The sequence below is a fragment of the Columba livia genome, chromosome 2, assembly GCF_036013475.1.
Source record: "Columba livia isolate bColLiv1 breed racing homer chromosome 2, bColLiv1.pat.W.v2, whole genome shotgun sequence".
NCBI classification, from domain to species: domain Eukaryota; kingdom Metazoa; phylum Chordata; class Aves; order Columbiformes; family Columbidae; genus Columba; species Columba livia.
The window spans coordinates 97,958,561-97,978,112 of NC_088603.1; the positions used below are offsets into that span (position 1 = coordinate 97,958,561).

The 19,552-nt window shown below is 37.4% G+C and overlaps 1 protein-coding gene across 2 annotated transcripts in view; it reads left to right on the top strand.

The window, feature by feature from the left end:
• Positions 1-19,552, top strand: part of CTNNAL1 (catenin alpha like 1) — a 59,985-nt gene that overhangs the window by 33,326 nt on the left and 7,107 nt on the right. For both annotated transcript variants that reach the window (XM_065052927.1, XM_065052926.1), the window contains exons 5-12: positions 1,783-1,872; positions 2,148-2,318; positions 3,361-3,561; positions 5,460-5,546; positions 9,158-9,316; positions 11,005-11,097; positions 11,412-11,562; positions 17,947-17,984. In XM_065052927.1, coding sequence (XP_064908999.1) covers positions 1,783-1,872; positions 2,148-2,318; positions 3,361-3,561; positions 5,460-5,546; positions 9,158-9,316; positions 11,005-11,097; positions 11,412-11,562; positions 17,947-17,984 — 990 coding nt within the window. The remainder of the gene's footprint in view (positions 1-1,782; positions 1,873-2,147; positions 2,319-3,360; positions 3,562-5,459; positions 5,547-9,157; positions 9,317-11,004; positions 11,098-11,411; positions 11,563-17,946; positions 17,985-19,552) is intronic.

Genomic DNA, 19,552 nt, shown 5'->3' on the forward strand with positions numbered 1-19,552 from the left:
TTGTATGCAATTGCTCTTTCAAAGCCTTTCATTCACTCAGGAAGCTTTTTACTGCTACTTCCTTGTGAATAAAAGATTCATTGAAGCTTAAGACTTCTGCTGTAAGTTCCTTCCCCTTGGCAATCAAATCTATTCAGAACTGAACCAGGGTCTGATATAAAGTCCCTAATATCCAGCAAAATTCAGAATTCAATTTGTGTAAACAATTGGCCAACCTCATGCATATAGAGGCATTTTTTGTGATATGGCACAGCATCCTTCCGATAAAATGTTAGAGAACTTTGCTAAAAACACATCCCACACTCCTTTTACTGTTGATGTGTTCCGAGTTTGCTAAGTACATGCTCTGTAGCAAAGAATCACTTCTGGGAAAACTACATATAATTAGAGGAAATACTTCCTTGGAAATCCGTTCTCTTTATTTTACCCTGAAATATTCATAGCAGTTGTTCCTTGGAAAGAGAAAAGTGGTGACTAGTAAGTGATATTCTTTTCAGATATTTCTAATTTTCAACATTAACTGGTCCTTGGCTCTCTTCTCCTTGCCTACTTTGACACTATTGGAAAAAGTGTTTCATTAGTACTTTTTAAATTGTGTCAAAACTTTCTTGATGTTCTCATTTTATGGTGTGTAGGCTGCTCTGTGGAATTGTTAGTTTTATTGGGAGGAAACATCCTCAAGGTATTTTTCCTTAGTATAATTATAATAAGTATGCCAGAAACTCTTGAGTGTGGACATATTTATCAGAATATAATGTCAGAATTTCAGAAACGAGCTGTGGTGGGGTTTTTTGTTGTTTTGTTTTTTTGGGGGGTGAGGGGAGCTTGTTTTGGTTTTTAATGTGGTGATCTTGATCTTAAAGATTTTCTGTAGTTGCTAAATGAGATTTTATAGCAATGTCAAAAGGGACTGCTGCAGTGATTTATCTTTTTTTTTTAATTGCTAATCTAGAACAGTTTAGGATTAATTGCATTCTGTAACCTGTTCCCTTTTCAGATGGTCCCATTCAGTTGCCTGTTTAACACTCAAATAGCACTCAGCTATCTTTGGTAGCACTGAAAAGATCTTAGTTGTAGTTTTGTAAATTCTCCATCTTGTTAGACTGTCCTACATATTGAGGGATTAATGTCTTGTCGTCTTCTTTGCCTCCCCCCACTCCCAGTTTGGACTCTACATTTTTCCTTTTTCATGAACTTTTCTGAGGGTATAGTTCAGTTTTGCAGGTGTATCTCTCTCTCTCTCTGGAGAGTTCTGGAGAAGTTCCTGCCTTTCTACAGAGGAATTGCTTTTCTAGCCTATTAAAACTTTCTTTGATACTGGGACGTATTAAGTATAACACTCAAGTAGACAAAAGATATATTTTATATTTCCTTCACTGCAGTACAACTAAAATCTGGTGTTCTCTGTCTCTGCTTTACCCTATCCTCATTTCAGAAAATATTCTTTAGTCAGCTATTATTTTCCTCTAATTTTTCTATGACTAATGCTTATGATAAAGATGGGAAAATTAGTGACAGTTTACATAACATGCTCTATATTTCTGAGGTCTTCCTTCTTTGAAATTTGAATTGAGTGGAGCCAAGAATAGATGCATAAATTAAAATTAGTCTGAAAACCAAGTTCTAGATCACGAGTTAGGCTGAAAATAGCAGTTGTCAGACATAAAGAATCTTTCTTACAACCCATCCATCTGCAAGAGAGTTTCCATTTTGCAGTCTCACAAGCAGTTAACATTTTAGATACTGTGTAATATTCAGGTAATTTTTTCTTTTGATGTTTAGGATTTGAAGGATGAGAAGAAAAAGGCTAGAATGGCAGCATCTAGGGCTGTTCTTGAGAAGTGCACCATGATGCTCCTGACTGCTTCAAAGGTGAGTGAGTGTGCACATTCTTACACAACTTGGGTAAATCACAGAGGATGGCATCTGGCAGGATGGTTGACTCTTCTTTCTTAGCCCCACCTTAAACTTCGTGCTAAAGAAGGGTGTAAAATCTTCATATTCTGAGTAATGCTATGAGTTCTACTTCACACAATAGCAGTTTAACAAAAAGAAATTATTATATTCTGATGCATTTTTTTACACTTGCTTTAGGAAGTATTCATTTCACTATACTTCATAATACTTATTTTGCTTTCTTTAAAAAGACTTGTCTAAGGCATCCAGACTGTGAATCTGCTCGTATAAACAAGGATGGAGTTTTTCATCGGATGAGGTTAGCTTTGGAACAGGTAATAGAAATTGTAACTGACTCCAGACCAAATGGAGAAAGTGAAATGCCTCCCATCAGCATATATTCTGGCATCAAAGAATTCAAGGTAAGAATAGAGATAGTGTTGTTTTCTACAGCCTAATAAATTACCTCAAGGTAGAGTTTAAAAAACAATATTCCAAATGGTGGAGCTATATCTTTTCAGCAGTGTAGTTTAAATAACTGTCCTAAAATGTTAGAGAATCTGACAAGAGATTATTATACTTTGATTATCGTTGCCAAAATACACATTCTGATACTTGCCATCTCCTCCTGGATCAGAATGCATTCAGGACTCTAATGTTTCATTGATGTGGTACCTTAAACAGAGAATAAATTTAAGTATCAAGATACCAATCAGAACTTCATTAAAATTGTTGTTGCTGAAGATTTTTTGCTTCCTAATAGGTAATATTTTTAACATTGCACACAAAAATATTAGTGCTAACATTTAAATGAGCAAACTGTGATTCAAAGGAAATGTAATGAACTGTAATTGTATCTTGTAGCTCAGTCTATTTTTCCTGATAAAGGCTTTTCTAAATTTCATACTCAGTTAAGAACAGTTAATGAACAACCATGTCTCATTTCTTTGGAGTCTGTCACTTTGATTTTTTAATACATGTTATTATTTATTTATCTATCTTCTCTTTCCCCCTTAAAATGTGGTTGAAATTTTTCCAAAGTGCCTCAAAGTATTCTATTTGCTACATGTAAATTTTTAGAAAAATACTCAAAATGGATGATATGGATGTAGAAAAACTTGTAAAGATCAAACAAAATCTGAATACACAATTAATTATGAAACTTAACTGAACTTAAAAGCTTGTAATTGACAGCATGAGAACAGTAACGTATTTGCTGTTACTTCTGATGAGTGGCCAGTCATTTGCTGATGGTATTATTACCTTTAAAAAAAAATCCTAGAGCCTAAACTGGATGTCTGGATACAAGCAAGTTGTTGGATGACTTTGAAAATAAGTGAATAATAAAAAAAAAACACTGAGAGAAAAATAAAACGTAAAATGGTGCATCTTCTCTCTTTTCTGCAGTTGCATCACAACTGTATAATCACAAACTCTGAAGGAACTGCTGTGTTTCTTTTTCAGAATAAGGTGGAGGGTCTTCGTGAGAATCTTTATTTTCTCTCAAAAGAGAACCTTTCGACAATGCTGGAAGTTATCCTGGAACATACGGAGGACTTCACAGACTCTGCCTATACCAGTCATGAGCACAGAGAACACATTTTGGAGCTGTCTAAACAGGCTAAAATGGAACTAGAGCAGCTGGTTTCAGTGTGGATGCAAGCTGTAAGAGCTTTTTAAGCAAAGTAAATCTTTTCACCTCTACTTTGGGAAGAAATTGTTAATGCAGTGTTTCTTCTGGTCTAGGAAGAGAGAACTGCCTGTATTCCCCACAGCGAGAGGTGATGAGGGAAGCCAGAGTTTGTTCTGTGCTTCTGCAGCTTCAATATGTTCTGTCCTCCCCCTGCCCCAATGGTATTGATTGCTTCATTGATTCTTTGATGGCTAAATTAGGCTACTAGTGGCAGTAGCCTAATTTTAACGAAGCTTTAAGTGGAAACAAGGAGGCAAATAGAAGTATCATTGCACAGTCTTAAAGAGTTACATCTTTTGGTTAAGTAGTTCAGAGACTTCGATTGTCTTGATCCCATGGCAGTGACCACAATTTATGTTTCTTTGTTTTCAACAGAATATTGAAAACACTTAAACACTGAAAAGGGAAATATTCTAAAAAATTGTGAAGAGAGAAAAGAGCCACTAAGACTTACAGGGAATTTTGTTCGTCCTTTTCACCAGATTCAAATGATCCAATTTTCCTTTTTAGAGAAGAAGCACATTAAGCCTCCCTCTGTCATTTGTCTTATATTTTTCCTTGATGATGATAGAAGATACATGCAAAAGGGGGAGGAAAAGCAGAGACAGAAAATAGTGTCTGTTTCTGATGCTGACTTGCTTTCAGTCTTGTTCCTGGGAAAATGTATAGCACTAAATCTCATTAATACTCTGAAATATGGCAGATGTATACTAGTATAGAATACTTCCTTAACTGAGTTTATTATGACACTGCTTTTTTGTTCCTTTTCCTTCTTTGAATCAGATGCTGTAGTCAGGTGTTCTTAATGTAGTAGTGCAGTTTGAAGAGCATAGGTATCATATTAATACAGACTGTTGTTTTTACAAAGAAGACACATATATAGAATATTAATTGCATATAATCCCCTAACTAAAGGAAAGTAAACCTCTGTTTAGCTTGGTGTTTGTGGTTAGCCCTGGAAGGCAGCTGTGTAACCACCACTCAGCAATAGCTAATGCATCGCCATGTTATCAACACTTTCTATTGTATATCCAAGATATGGAGAAAATTAATTGCCAGCCAAAACCAGTACACTTTGGCATTTCTAAGATCTGTTATTGGCGGAAAAATGATCACCTCTAAATAATTTATTATACATGCTACATTTCAAGTGATAGAAATGAGAGCCTGGCACAAGGCTTTGCATATATATGATCCATGAAAATACTTGGGCATGTACATGTATGCTTATGCATTACGTATTTTCATTAATAAATAACCCAGCCTATCTGTGACTGAAGACACAATAAGCAGATAAAATAGCACCAGCTCGCTAGGTGCTGTTTGTAGAAGTGGGAACTCTGTCTTGAAGCTGCCTCAACAAAATGTTGTTAGCTGCTGTACTTGTTTAAATTAGACAATAATCTAAAGTCTTACAAAGATGCTTTAAGTAACTTTTTTGTAATTCAATATAGAATAGTTGGTATAACGTTTTAGGTACCACTTTATTTTAAAATAATATTTATATTTTAAAAAACCCCGAACTGTTGCTCTACTTCAGGTTGTTTAGACAGAAGATTTTTTGAAGTTGTAAAGCTTAAGAAAGCTCTTTTCCTGAAAAAAGCTCAGCGAGGTTCAGAAATAAATTCCTGGTGAACAGAAGCAGTCAATTAGCTTGCATCACTATTGTTTTTAGGTTTGATTTGGTGATAAATGTTTCTATAAAAGAATTTTTCAAATAAAATGTGCTCAGGATGTGCAAATGAAAACATTACATTTAGAAAGAAAAGGCTGTCTGCTAAAGCAACTTGAAGTAATGCGCATGATGTGAAGGTGGGATTTGCTGGAGTTCTTGTGTAATGTTCTGTTGGTTGCTTTCTTTGACTTGTAGCAAAACCAGAAGACAAAGGATCTCATGGAAGACTTGGAAGTAGCCATTTTAAAAACATGCCAGTGCATGAATGAACTTAAAAGAGAGGTGAGTCTAGTTTAAGCAAGCATCAACTGAATAAAAGCTTGAATTTTTTCCTTGTTCAATGTGAAGTTGTAAAATAAGATCCTGTACCCAAAGAAAGCTAGTATCTGTTTATAAACAAGAATAGCTTAATCAGATTTACATTAGGGAGCTTGTATGAACTCATCTTCTTTGTCTTTACTTAGAATTTGTCAGAAATCTGTTAGCTACATAGGCTCTTTGCTAACTTGACAACAATAAGAAAGACAAGTGTTTGGAAATAAGTACTATGTATATAATCATTACTTTAAATGAAAAGGCTAAACTTTCATTGTGGATGCATGCATCATTGTTTTAATTGTTTTAAATACTCGGGTATTTTTCTAAACAGTTGGCAGCTCTGTATGTGCTTGTAAATCTTTCTTTTCCTAAATGCAAGTATGCTGGGTGTCACTTGAAATACACATATGAGGTAGCTGCCTCACTTAGTACATGGGATGGACTGCACTTGCCAGGTAGGGTACTTCACCCCACTATTATTGGATAGCGTTGGTGGCTTGCCTCTTCCACAGATTTGAGCCAAGTACAGAATTACTGGTTTCTGACAGCTTCTGAAATATTTACAAAGCATTCAGATGTCTTCTCAACCACTTCGTATTATTGTTCCTTTAAGCAAATGGAGAAATGAAACTGAGGACAGTGAGGGTTTCAATACTAGGCTATAGAGAAATGCAAAGATATTAGACAAGTATGGTGAACTTTCTTAGACTGAGGTCTCTGCTGCTGTAACTGGAAAACCTCGAGTGCTCAAAAATCATGCTGCGTATTTTTTAATAGAGGCAAAACCATAGAATCATTTAGGTTTGAGATCATAGAGTCCAACTGCAAACCCAACGTGGCCAAATCCACCACTAAACCATGTCCCTAAGTGCCCCTAGACATCTTTTAAACCCCTCCAGGGTAGACAGCGATCAGGTCTGCCCTCAGCCTCCTTTTCTCCAGGCTAAACAGCCCCAGTTCTCTCAACTGCTCCTCATCAGACTTTCATCTTCCGGATTGTAATTCCTACAGCTGTCCTGAAGATTTGAACAGTGCTTTGCACCCGTTTCAGTTGCAGTTAAGTGCTTTGTGCTTCTGCTGTCAGGCAGTGTGTTGGGCTCCCAGAAAACAGAGGGTACATAATTTGTGTACTTTGATTAAGAGTTTTTTCTTTAGTCACCATTATGTAGGAAGTTGGTAGCAGAGCTTTTCCAGAGTGACATTCAGCTGCTTTAACTGTAAGATAATCCTTTTTGAGTAACATTGTTCCCATGTGCTGAATGAAGAGGAAGGGTTCCCAGTCAAATTAGTATGTGACTATGTAATTGCAGTATCATAAAGCCAGAGGCAGCTGGAATATAGTATGTGAAAGAAATCCTTAATATCTCTGTTTTCTTGCAGCTCCATAAATGTAAATCTTGCCATGTTGTCCTGCCCACAGGTTTCTGTTTATGAAAATGGTGTGCAACAAAGACTACACATTTACCATAAAGTTACAGAATTTTGTCAGGTGACAATAATAGAAAATGACCTTCTGTAAACCAGCTAACGAAAGTGGCATATAATACAAAAGAGTGAATTGTCTGTGCCCTGTGATGTTGCTCCATGTTAAAAGCAATGCAGGTGAAAATGTAGCACGCTGGTTCAGAAATTGTAGAGCAAATAGAGTGGGTTTGGATTTCTAAACTAACAAATCCTAAGTTCTGTAGGACTTGCTTTGGTGACCTGCAGAGTATGAAAGCTTGCTTAGTGACTTTTTAAAAATGCACAGCATCAGTTTTACTTAAAAGAGCTAATTTAGAGTATTATGTAATTTTACTTGTTCTTTGTGTAGTTGGGTTGGGTAATTGGGTTGAGTTGGGTTCTGTGCATGGCTGAGAAGGATGGTCCTGTCAGTCTGACTCATGGTGTTGCAGTCTATCAGTCACCAACCAGGCTCTCTCTTGGTGAAATTTAAGAGCTGTGACTCTAATTAAAATGTTTTTGAGAGCCTGGGTGGCTGAGAACACGATACAGTCTTGTTAAAAGTAGCTGTTTCCCCTCTGTCATTTTGTGGAAGAAACGAGAGGTATGTTACTTCCTTGAGAACATTTTCCTGCTAATGATCAGAGACAGCTTCAAGTAGAAGTGAATTTCTATTTTACATCAGGATGAAAAGAACTTCTAATGAAAAGGTAATCTCTACGTAGCCAATATATTAATGAGAATTGCCAGTTTTACTACTCCAACATTACAAGCCTCGCAGATATCCTTTCTTCAGAGCTGACTTAATTTCTGAGATTAGTGGTTTGTGCAAATTTTTAATGGCATGCAAGCAATGCTATATAAATAGTTTGTTACATGTTGTCATAGCTTTTTTTTCTTTTTCTAAAAAACAGTAGCAGCAGGTTTTGAGGCAACAATTGAAATTTCTTGCACAAGATTAAAAACAAACAAAACAACGTCCCCACGCTTAATTCTGGACTGCACAAGAAGTGCTGCCAGGGGATGGTGGGGAAATAGATAAAGTCAGGAGAAAAAAACCCAAACATATAATAAACATTGTTTTCCTTATGGAATCAAGGCCCACCAGTGTCACAATTTCAAGTTCATTGCATTCATAAGAACTTGAAAAATAACTTTCTTCTTGAACAACCAAGTTTGTTGTATATTCAATGCAGTCCTGCAAAGTGAGCATAATATTACAGTCTTGTGAGCATAAGGAAAACAGAGCATCAGAATGGTCTACTACTTTAAAAGAGATTGCTGGTTTGGTTTTACCTGTATTTTTAAGTGGGGCAAATTATAGGGCATGGGTAAACCTACTTTGACGATAGTCTCTAGAACTAGCAGCAGTTTCTGATAGCTGTTGTCTAGCAGAGTCCTGCACAGCACAATTTCAGCAGATCTGTGGGTCTGAAAGTGTATTGGGATTTAGGGATGTGTTTCAAGGGGAAGCTTCTCCTTGCTTGGGAGCGTAGGGAGTGTTTGAGACCTCTCCAGTATCCATCTCTTGCTTCTATCTCCTTGCAGAAAAGATGGGTTTTGCTTTTCTAAGGCTTTGCAACAAGCTGATAAATGCAAGTTTTCCTTTGCATCACTGGCAATACAACTTATTAATAAGAGTTTAGTTTCTAATGTATTAGAAACTCAGATGCCGTGTGGCTTCAGTCTTATTCCTTTAATGTGTTTCCTTCACAAGAAGTGAAGTGGCCATTGTGCCGTGCTTATGCTGAACTTCGTGCCCCACAAAATGATGCACCTGTTTTTTTCCCAGCTGTTACATTATCAGAAAGCAGCAGTGTGATAACTTCATGTTCTGATTTTACCCAGCTGCTCATTTGTTTCTCTTTGTATTTGGTTGTGGTTTGTTTTATTTTTTGGTAGAGTTTTTTGTTGTTCTTTTTAATGCAGTGGATTTCATCTTTGTACTTTCAATAATAATTGAGGAATTAAAGCCCCAGATAATATGCAGGCAGTATATGATCATTCATGGCAGTAATTTTTTTGCTCCTTGGGAAAAACAGTCTGTCTCTTAGGGTTATGTGACTTAGTACTGGGTGCATTTTTTTTCCTTCCAAGGTTTATCTCTCCTTTTTCTTTTAATGCTACTCAAGGTCCATAGTGCAGCAACATCTCTGGCAGCAGACCTGTTAAAATACCATACAGATCACATGGTCCTCAAAGCATTAAAGATCACAGGAGTAGAAGGAAATCTTGAAGCTGTAGCAGAATATACTTGCAAGCTGTCAGAACAGAAAGAACAACTTGTTGAGGTGAGTTCACAGCTACTTTCACTTTGTAAGGCACTTAAAAAATAAGTGGCCGCATTTGTCTTCATCTGTTCTTTAGGAAGGCTTTGGTCTGCTTTTTTGTAATTTTAATTTATTTGCTTGGTATAGTGTTGAATTCTGTATTGTTCCTGGTATGGTCTGATCTAGAGATGTCACTATGGCAAACAGCTGCAGAAGGGGTGTAGTGTCATACCAAATTCTCCCCTGGATCTAGACTCAAACTCATTGTTTGACTCTGTGTTATCTATTTCCCTATATCTGGGCTAAAATGTTAATTAAAAAAATAGGTTTCTGGATCCAAGAAAAGATAATAGCCTTTTTCTTTGAAGCCGTAGGCATCCAGCAACAGCTGAGTCTGAAGATACATTTTAAGAATGCTGGAATGTAAGGTTAAGTTTCTTAATGCAATTAACTTGACCATTTTGAAGATCTTGTATACGTTTTTCCCAGTCAAGAGGGCCACTGAAAATCTTTTCTTCTTTGTGAAAAGCGGTGTGTGTTTTGTGTACTAATACGTTCATTGTTTTGTGTGGTAGTATTCACACACATGAACAAATAGGATTCCCAAGACTATTGCGAGATGATGGCTATTAGGATTACCTGTGGAGAGGATGTCTGCCTTGTGGTTCTCTCTTCTGACACAGACAGATTTTGGTTTTTTTGATAATTAGGATTATTCAAGAGTGTGTGCATACATAGTTTTGCTTTGCTTTTACAAATTCTGTCTCATACTGTGTCTTAAGATGGAGCAGAAGTAAGAGCACCAGTAGGGGACATACAAAGATACGTCTGGAACATGATGATGCCAGAAGCTGTATTTGCATGGCATCCAATAATCATTGATTTCTAAAAAACTGTGATATCATATGGGGCATGAAGATTCATTCCAGAAGTACGAATCCAGAAGCAACACCTTTGAACTTCTGGGACTGGCAAATCAGCATTGTGGATTTTTAATTTCGGCTTTAATATCCCCTTTTTCTGTGATTAATTTGTGTTCCAGTGAGACGCTGAGCATAACCATGAGGTTAAATAGTGTCTGTATGTGAGACCTTGTAGCATTTCTGATGATGGACAGTGCAGTTAGTTTCATATGTACTGTCTCTGTCGTATAAGTTCTCATTTTGATCAGAAAACTTTGATGCTTCTCTCAGCCTATGAGCTGACTCTTAAACTTATTAAAAAAAAAAAGGATTACTACATTTTGCATACTGTGAAACAGAATTTCTTCCCTAAATTAATTGGATGCTTATTAGCTCAAAGATAATTCAGTCCCCTGGATGATGAAAGCCTGAATTTTCCACATGGTTGCTAATTGCTGTTTTGATTAGGTCATTCATGCTACAATTTTTCCAAGTTCCATAGGTGTCCGATTACTTTCAGGTTTATTCAGCCATAATTATTTGCAATCGTTTTGTTTCTATTTATTTATTAAGACTTTTATTTCTCTTGGTTATTTTCTACACATTCCAAGTCAGGATTTAGCCCTGTTCTTATTGTAAATGCTCCCTGAGAAACAACCAGCTGTGCGGTCCCCGATAAGTTTCTGAAAGGACTATCAGTAACTTTGTGTGTATTTGTGCATATTCACCTTTTCTCACTACTAATGAAAGCATATTAAGCGTATTTTTTTACCATTCTTTCCTTTTTAAATTTATACAAATATTTAGATGTGTCGCTTGTTGAGGCATGTTTCTGGAACTGAGCCCCTTGAGATTACTTGCATACATGCAGAAGATACCTTCCAGGTCACTGGCCCACAGGTATGCTTCGCTTTTATCTGGCCACTTTTACTGGAGACGAATAAATAAAAATTACTTGTATGAATTTTTTGGAGACCTAACGTTGAACTATTCAAAGCAGTTCTAAGAAAGAGTCACACTTTAATGTTGGGCAATAACTGAAAGAATGCACAAGGGGGACCATCAAGCCTGCACATGTCAGGCAAATATAATACGCTACGAAGACATAATAGTAGCGGTTTAATTTCATATTTTGCCTGTGAAGGCATTTATGAATTCACATGCAACTCTTTTTACCAGGATTTCCAATAGCGAATTTTTTGTTCTCTGTCCAGATAATTTCTGCTGCGGAAACACTGGCATTACATCCATCTAGCAAGATTGCAAAAGAAAATCTTGAGGTGTTCTGTGAAGCCTGGGAGTCTCAATTGAGTGACATGTCTGTGTTGTTGAGAGAAATCAATGATGTGTTTGAAGGAAGAAGAGGTAAGAATGCTGTGTACAAATAGAAAAATGTAGTTTTCAAAACCTGTAGTCTAAGGATTTTGAGTGTGATTTAGGAAATACTGTTTCCTAAAGAGTGCAGCAAACAGTTCCACATCCCGTATGGCAATGTGGAATCTCGGTGGCAATCCACAAATATATTGTTTTTGTATAGGTGTCAAATTAGGGTGTTCATTGGATTTTTTTCAAAGAAAAACAGCCAAAAAATTTAAAGGCCTGATTGGTGTAAAATTGTGTTCAACTTTCTGCACTGTGATTAGTTCCAGTTAGTTAGTTCCAAATAGAACTGTTCAAAGGACACAAAAGTATTTAACACAGCTCTTTGCCAGCAGTGTCCAAATATTAGGACTGTAGGGCTTTCATCCCACCCTTTGGATTTTCTCAGACATAACAGTTCGTGACAATCAAGATATAACTTCAGTTGTGTGACATGTTTAATTAATTTCCTGTATTTCTGGAAAAATATATATGCATATATTCTATACTATCAGCTTGCCTTGTGTTCACTTCATAATGTAGTGAATGTAGTTATTTGATTTTTAAACTGCTGTCCTTTCTCCTGGATGGAATCTCTGACGACTCTGCACAATCTTGGGATATTTTCTCTGGTTGGTAAGTTTATTGGTATTTGTACAACATGTAGAAGAAAACCTTGGAATCTTAAGGAAAAAAAATAATCTGTGTTTACTTTTAGTATAGGGTAATTTACCTTAAAAATGGAAGCCATTTTGTTTTTTGTTTTTATCAATTTTTTTTTTCAGATGACGTCTTTAGTGTAGCCTGTCATACTTCTTGTGGCTACATGTTTGTTTCAGTCTTTAAGGTATAATTGCATACAGCTAGAATGTAATATACAATAATGCTGAATGTCTTGTATTCTTAAGAAAATCACTCAGGTTTAAAAGTTTAGATTTAGTTAAATACAGGGACTTCTTTTATTTTGTATCTAAGATACAGAAAATGTAAATCCTTATTCAGGTTAGATGACACTTTATCAGTGATATAATATTTCATCTTGCTATTAACATGAGACCTTTTTTCCTTTTTAGAGTTTATTTTGTCAGTTTGATTTTCTGTACTTGATCAGGTTTTTGTGGAAGCAGTTCTTTTCTGCCAGCTTTGTTGTGAGGGCAGTAAACAACCAACCACAGGGCAGTAAAATCTCATATTGTTGCTGCTGGTTGCTAGATGAATGTGTGTCTGAGCCTAAAGACTTACAAAAAGAAAACATATCTTGAAATTCCGAGTGGGCTTACAGTAATTGTGTGTAGTGCCGGTTATTGGGAATTTGAGGCATTTGAGAAATACCTGGTTGCTATCCTACTTTTTTTCCACCTTGCTCTGGAACGCCATATAAATATGTGTAGCAATCAGAGATCGTGTTTCTGGGACTCTTAACTTTCAGTGGGTTTTTTGTTTGTTTTGGGAGCCAAGGATATACTGACTTTCTCAAACCATAGCATTAAATTTTGTATAATGCAAGTTAAAATATGGTATTACTCTGGCATTAATGTGTTACAATAAATTTGGAGTTGACAGGGCTGATCATGCAGTTATCTGGTGTTTGTCATATTCATACAGTGGTCTAGCAGGGTTGAATAGTAAACTTTATATATATTTATATATGTGTGTGTATACATGTATATATTCCTATATTTAAAAATAATAGGATGAGAATCATGCAGCCACAGCAAAGCATATACTTGGCTCTCCAAACAAATAGTTTTTGAAGCATTGAGACAGATTCCCAGTCTCTCCTGTCCTCAGTAACTTTCTCTTGTGGCTTTTGGCAGCAGGTAACAGACATTTTCCACAAGTGGTGCTTTCCAGTTTCTTTAAAGCACTATTTCCCAAGGCAACCCAATGTCATTGCTTGAAGGAGAGGAGAGAAGGGGTCGGTGTTGCTGAGCATGTCAGAGGCTGTAGCATGTGTGGGCCTGGGGGCAGCGGGGACATCTGCCCTGGTTTGGCACAGCCACGTGAGTCTGTTCTTGTCAGCATCTCTTGTTTCCTCAGCCTTTCCTTCAGCACAAAGTGTTCTCATACCACTATTGGTAATACAGTCATCGTAGCTTGTATTCTTCATATGGCCTTGGGTGCATTAGGTCTTGTATTGCCAAAACGATGCTTGGGGAATCAGGTCTCCATTTGCCTTGTCTCGTGGCCCAACTGAGTAAGGGATTTCTCTCTGAGTGTGGATTATTTCATGTTAACTGTCAGTGATCTCCTTAGAAATAATTTGGTCTCTTATATCCACCCATCTTCTGTAAAGTATTCCTTTGTATTATGGGCTAATCTTTTTTTTTTGTTTGCTTGTTTTCTCTTGTTGGACTTCAGAGGGACCCTTGTCAAAAAAAAAGGGGAAAAAAAACTCATACAGATACCCCCACCTTTTTGCTTCCAGAAAATACCCTAAAGTTACCTTGCCACTTTCAACATTTTTTTCTCCTAGAAAACACTACTGATGACCCAATAAATAAATAAAAATATTTGCTTGTGAAGAGATTATGAGTGGCACTCACAAGACTTTTGCCTCCAAACATAAAGAAGTTTCACAATATTTTATAAGATTTTATTCTGCTCGTAACTCATGATACTTGTCTTAAGGTTGGTAAAAGTGTCTTTATTTTACGGACTAAAATGTAACAAGTGCTTTATTCTTAGTAGAATTGTGATTGTGTGTAACAAAAAATAGAATTACAGTAAGAAGGTATATTTTTTTTTTTTTCCCCCCTCAGTTTAAAAGCTTGTATTTTTGTACTACTAATTTAAATGTTTGGCTTTGTTAAAGAGTTCGGAATACAGTTTAAGAGGTAAAACTTGAATGGTGAATAAATGTGCTGGACACATCTAATAAAATAGGCATTTTTCTGATTATACTACCTTCATATTGTTCATACTTATTATTTTTTATGAGCAGTTGCATAACTCCTTATCAAGTGTTTCTTTTATATCAACAAATTAGATATTTATCATACAGAGGCTAAAAACTTGCTTGGGTAGAAAGCCAAATTTGGCTTGGAAATGGAGCAATATTTTACTCAATTTTAATGTAATGGCACCAGATCATGCCCAAATGAAATGGGCTTGTCTTGGGGAGTGGGGTTCACACAGCTGTGGGGCTGGGGGAGGTTGGTGAGCACACGAGAGCACGTAACCCTCACATGTATTTTGAAAATGTCTCTGTGTTGCACAGAACTGTACAGTGAGGGAGAGCTGCACTTCTTCTGCTTAATGCTAAACCACTATTTAATCCAACAGTGAGGAGGCACATTCTGCACCATGCTGGGCTTTGAAATGTTGGGTGGCTGGTCTGGGCTGAGGAGAGGGCTGGGATCCTCTCAGCTGGGAGATGTGGGGCAGCTGCTGGAGTGATTGTCCCGCTCTGCTCCGCACTGGTGCGGCCTCACCTGGAGCACTGGGTGCAGCTCTGGTGCCACAGGATAAAAAAAAAGATATAAATCTACTGGAGAGTGTCCAGAAGAGGGCTATGAAGTTGGTGAAGGGTTTGGAGGGGAAGCTATACAAGAGGCAGCTAAAGTCACTTGGTTTGTTCAGCCTGGAGAAGAGGAGACCTCATGGCGGCTACAGCTTCCTCACAAGGGGAGGAGGAGGGGCAGGCACTGAGCTTTTCTCTCTGGTGACCAGTGACAGGACAGAGGGAATGGCGGGAAGATGTGCCAGGGGAGGTTCAGGTTGGACATGAGGAGAAGGTTCTTCCCCCAGAGGGTGGTGGAGCACTGGAACAGGCTCCCCAGGGAGGTGTCACGGCCTCAAGCCTGACAGTGTTCAAGAAGAGACTGGACAACGCCCTCAGACACATGGTGTGAACTGTGGGGTTGTCACATGCAGGGGCGGGAGTTGGACTCCTTGATCCTTGTGGGTCCCTTCCAACTCGGGACATTCTGTGATTCTGTGCTCTCCACGGACTGCAGGGAGCTGAAAAGGACTAGTTTAAGAGTGATACTTAACTCGAAGGCTCTTGCACTTTGAGATGATCACCTAATGAACATACTTTTCATTGATCCAATCTGTCAGGAGTTAGCCAATCTCTTTTTTCCTTCGAACTTTTTGTTTTTAACATGTTTGGGAAGAACGTGAATAGTCCTCTGTTTGCTCCCTTGTATTTTTATCAGAAATATTAGAACGATTGTTGAAGATAACCTTTTCTCTCCTCTTTTTCTGTTTTGTCCCCTTGCCTTGAGAGGAGTTAAATGACTATGAGGATTTGGAAGGGACATAGTTGATGAACAGGGGAAACAGATCAGAATTTCAGAATTAGAGATTAAAGTTCTAGAAAGAAGGGTGAAGCAGGGATGCAGCTGTCCTAGTCTCAGATAAGGACAGAGATAAAAAACAGGCTTTAGAAGTTGAAGTAAGAGACATTTTGGAAGGAAAAATGTGGCTGGAACTACTAGAAAGTGGAAAACTGGAAGACAAAGAGGATGAAATAATAAAAATTAATTTTCAATTTAAAAAATAAAAATGGAAAAGCATGTTAGAGCAAACACATTGGGAAAAAAAGGCAGACAGGAATAAATAAAAAGAACGTCATAATATGTCAAAAAGTCTTTTGCTATTATGGCAAAGATCTGACTTACAAACTAAGGAAATTAAATGCCTGAAAAAATATATATGCATATTCTGTTAATGGAATCAAATATAAATTCTGTGGTTATACCAATGTAAGTAAATATTTTCTGATGAAGTAGGATTATCTCTGACCTGAGTTGATCTGCAAAGGTCTGGCATCAGTGGTCCGGTGAGGTGGGGTTTTTTGTGTGTGTGGGTTTGTTTTGTTTTGTTTTCTTGGGTTTTTTTAATGTTCCAATAGACAAATAGTGAGATCTTTCCTCTTCCTGAATATAGTGAGCAATGAAGCCTTGCAAAGCCAAATAATGAGAATTGCTTGAAGAGAAAAAAATACATATTTTTTTCTTATTTCTGTTTACTACCTCTTTCCATTTGGTTTCCATAACTGTGAGTGCTCACCTTGTAGTATGTGAGTAGCACATCCTCTCCATATGCATTTGTATTCCATTTGTTATGTCAAAGCTTTCTGAGTTTGAACTTTTTTTTTTCCTTTTAAACATAGTACAACAGGTTTTTACGTAGCACCAAGGAGATCTTTTATACCATAGCATTTTAAACTTACAAGTTAGCTTTTGTTCTTGGTGCATCTTACATGCTTTCTTACATGCCCTTTAGCTGATGTTTTGATTCATAGGATGTTGTAAATCACTTCTCATAATTTATTTCAGTCTTTAGTGAGAAGTATTGCTTGAATGCATGTTTGGGCAATTAGAATCTGAATAGCTCTGCATTCTGAACAAAATAGTTAAGCAGCTTGTGCCCTTGATAGCTCATTTCAATTTCCACAAAACTGGGTAGGGGAAGGAAGAAATTATATTAGAAAGGAATAATTCCGTTTTTCATACATACCAAGAGGGTTCAGGGATGCTTGTGAACTTAATGAAATTTGCTTTTTGAGAGTAAGTTGCCTAGACATGGAACTCATGATCTTTCTGTGGTGTCAGGAGATAAAGAGCATATTTTTGAAAAATCATGAATCTTTCCTCTCCTGAATCGATTATCATAAATGCAAGTCTTCATCGATAATTAAGTCTTTTGGTAGCTGCAGCTCTAATCCTAGGTTATTAGCCCAGGCACTGTTTCCTCTTGCCAATAAACTCTTCTTACCCACTTTTAGTCAACACCTAAAAGGATTATTGTTTTTTCTCCATTTGTTTTGCTCAGACTTGGAATATCTGAGGCTCCTGGGGATATAAGAAATAATTCAGTAAGTGTGTAAGATGCTATAGAACTTTATAAAATACAGTGCACATGGGATATGTACAGTATAGTGCAACATGAGGGTTGTAGCGGTATTACTTAGAAAAACATACCCAGGTATTGCTCACTAGTGGTGTTGCCAACCCCAAATTTTATGCTGTGCAACCTATGCCAAGAAAAGCCTTAGGCGGAACTGCCATTGTATGTTCTGTACTTTGCAAAAAAATGAACGCATGTAGCGATAGCTGCTCAGTCACTGAAGAGAATTCCTTTACTCGTTTGCGGGTTGCGTGCAGGGAACTAGAAATCTTACTGAGGGAAACTGTTCAGAGGAGCGTTCTTAAGCGCCAGCTGCTAAAATCTGAACAGTACAGAGTTCTTGGCTTGTCTCGTCTCTCTATGGAAGCACGAGACAGAGAAGCAACCCTCTGCAATATTCAGAGAGGAGGAATTACAGGTAAGCGATTAGTTTTTATATTATTGCAACTTAAGGAAGGGTGAAATAAGGCATGTGATCCCATTGATTAAAATCTACATACAAATGTTTGGTGTAAATGTGTGTGTTCTCCATAGGAGAGAAGCGTGTCTACCTGTCACTGCCCAGACCAGGGGTAAGTTACTTTTGGGATTGTTTTATTTACTTTAAATCTGCTGTTAACTAATTGACTTCTTTCTGCATTGTACATTGATGGGGACATAACAATATCTTGGTAACGTGCATCCTGACTGGACAGCTGACAGAAAATATCAAGCTCTGTCAATTTATTAAGTGAATAACAAACATATGGAAAACTAGGGTAACTAGTTACAGAATATGCTCTAATCGCTTTGATTGTACGTGAGCTTTAATTCCTGTACATTAACATGACCTTTTTTTACCGTGTACTGGACTGTCATGCTACATAATAAAAAGTGCATTGTTACTATATAAACAGTAAGAATACGTTGCAATATAATTAAAGTACGTCTTCATAATCTGATTTTTTAATGTTGTTGCCGGAGTTGACCTACTTGGAACAAATGGACACGTTTGAGCCTATTGTAGGGTCTTAAGTAACTGGTTATTTTTTCCTTCTTTGATCTTCAATGTTTTTAATGCAGAGAAAAAAGCTGCACCAAATGTCCAGGTTTAGTTGTGAGGCAATTAATATTCTTAGCTGATTATAATTGATACTATATTGTTTCTGAGAGCATCTGTACGTTAGGAAACCTCCTAAACCCTGTTGGTATCATGTAAGTGTCATTTGATTCACTTGCTACATGCTGAATCCTCTCATGGGTAGGAAGAAGGGGAAGAATTATCTCAGAAGGCACAGTGAACTCCAGCATGTCTCTTTCTCTCCTCACTTTTTCCTTAACCTGTAGCACTGAGGAGTTTGGGTATCAAATGATCACGTCTCCATGTCTGCTGTTACGCAATTCTGCAGCTTCAAACAGTGTATTGCTTCTGACCCTTAATGAAAAGGAAAAGAGAAAATGTTATACATTATAAATCAAATCTGCAGATTTAAATGGCTTATAATGTTAGGCTGGGTGAGCATGGGTGAATTTCATGGTTATGGACCTAAATACTGCAGCTGGAAAATAGATCGTTTCAGTAACTTTTGATAGAGTTTTTTCCCTCACTGGTTTGACTAAGCTACATAGCTTCTGGACTTCAGCCAAAATATAAAGATGTTTGAAGTCAGATTCCCACTTACTGATTCATGTGCCTTTTAAAAATACTTCCATTAAAAACTTTATTCTCAGGATTTAAACAGTTCTGCTTTGTTGTCATTTGAAAGGTTGCTGCCTTCTTTAGAATTCTGCCAGATGCATAGATTTGGGGGAGTTATGATTAACAGAGAGTTTGGAAGCAGACAGGAAATACAGATTGTGACCATAAGACCATAAGTTTGTCCACAGAGTAATTACTTTGCAGAACTGATGCGTTAACCCTTGGTCCTGCCTCTCTTCCCAGTGCTGTGACTTTGGCTACTGCCCTTTCTCTCCCTACTGCCCTCACAGAGCTCTGCTCTGCCCGGCTGATGCCCACGCTGTCCCTGCACAGAAGCCGCGCTGTTGCTGGCCATCTAATTACATTACATATGTTGTTACATATGTTTAATTGCAACTGTGCTGTTTGCTGGTAATGAGTGCCCTCCCAGCCCATGCCACAGTTGAGGACAGAGCAGTAGTG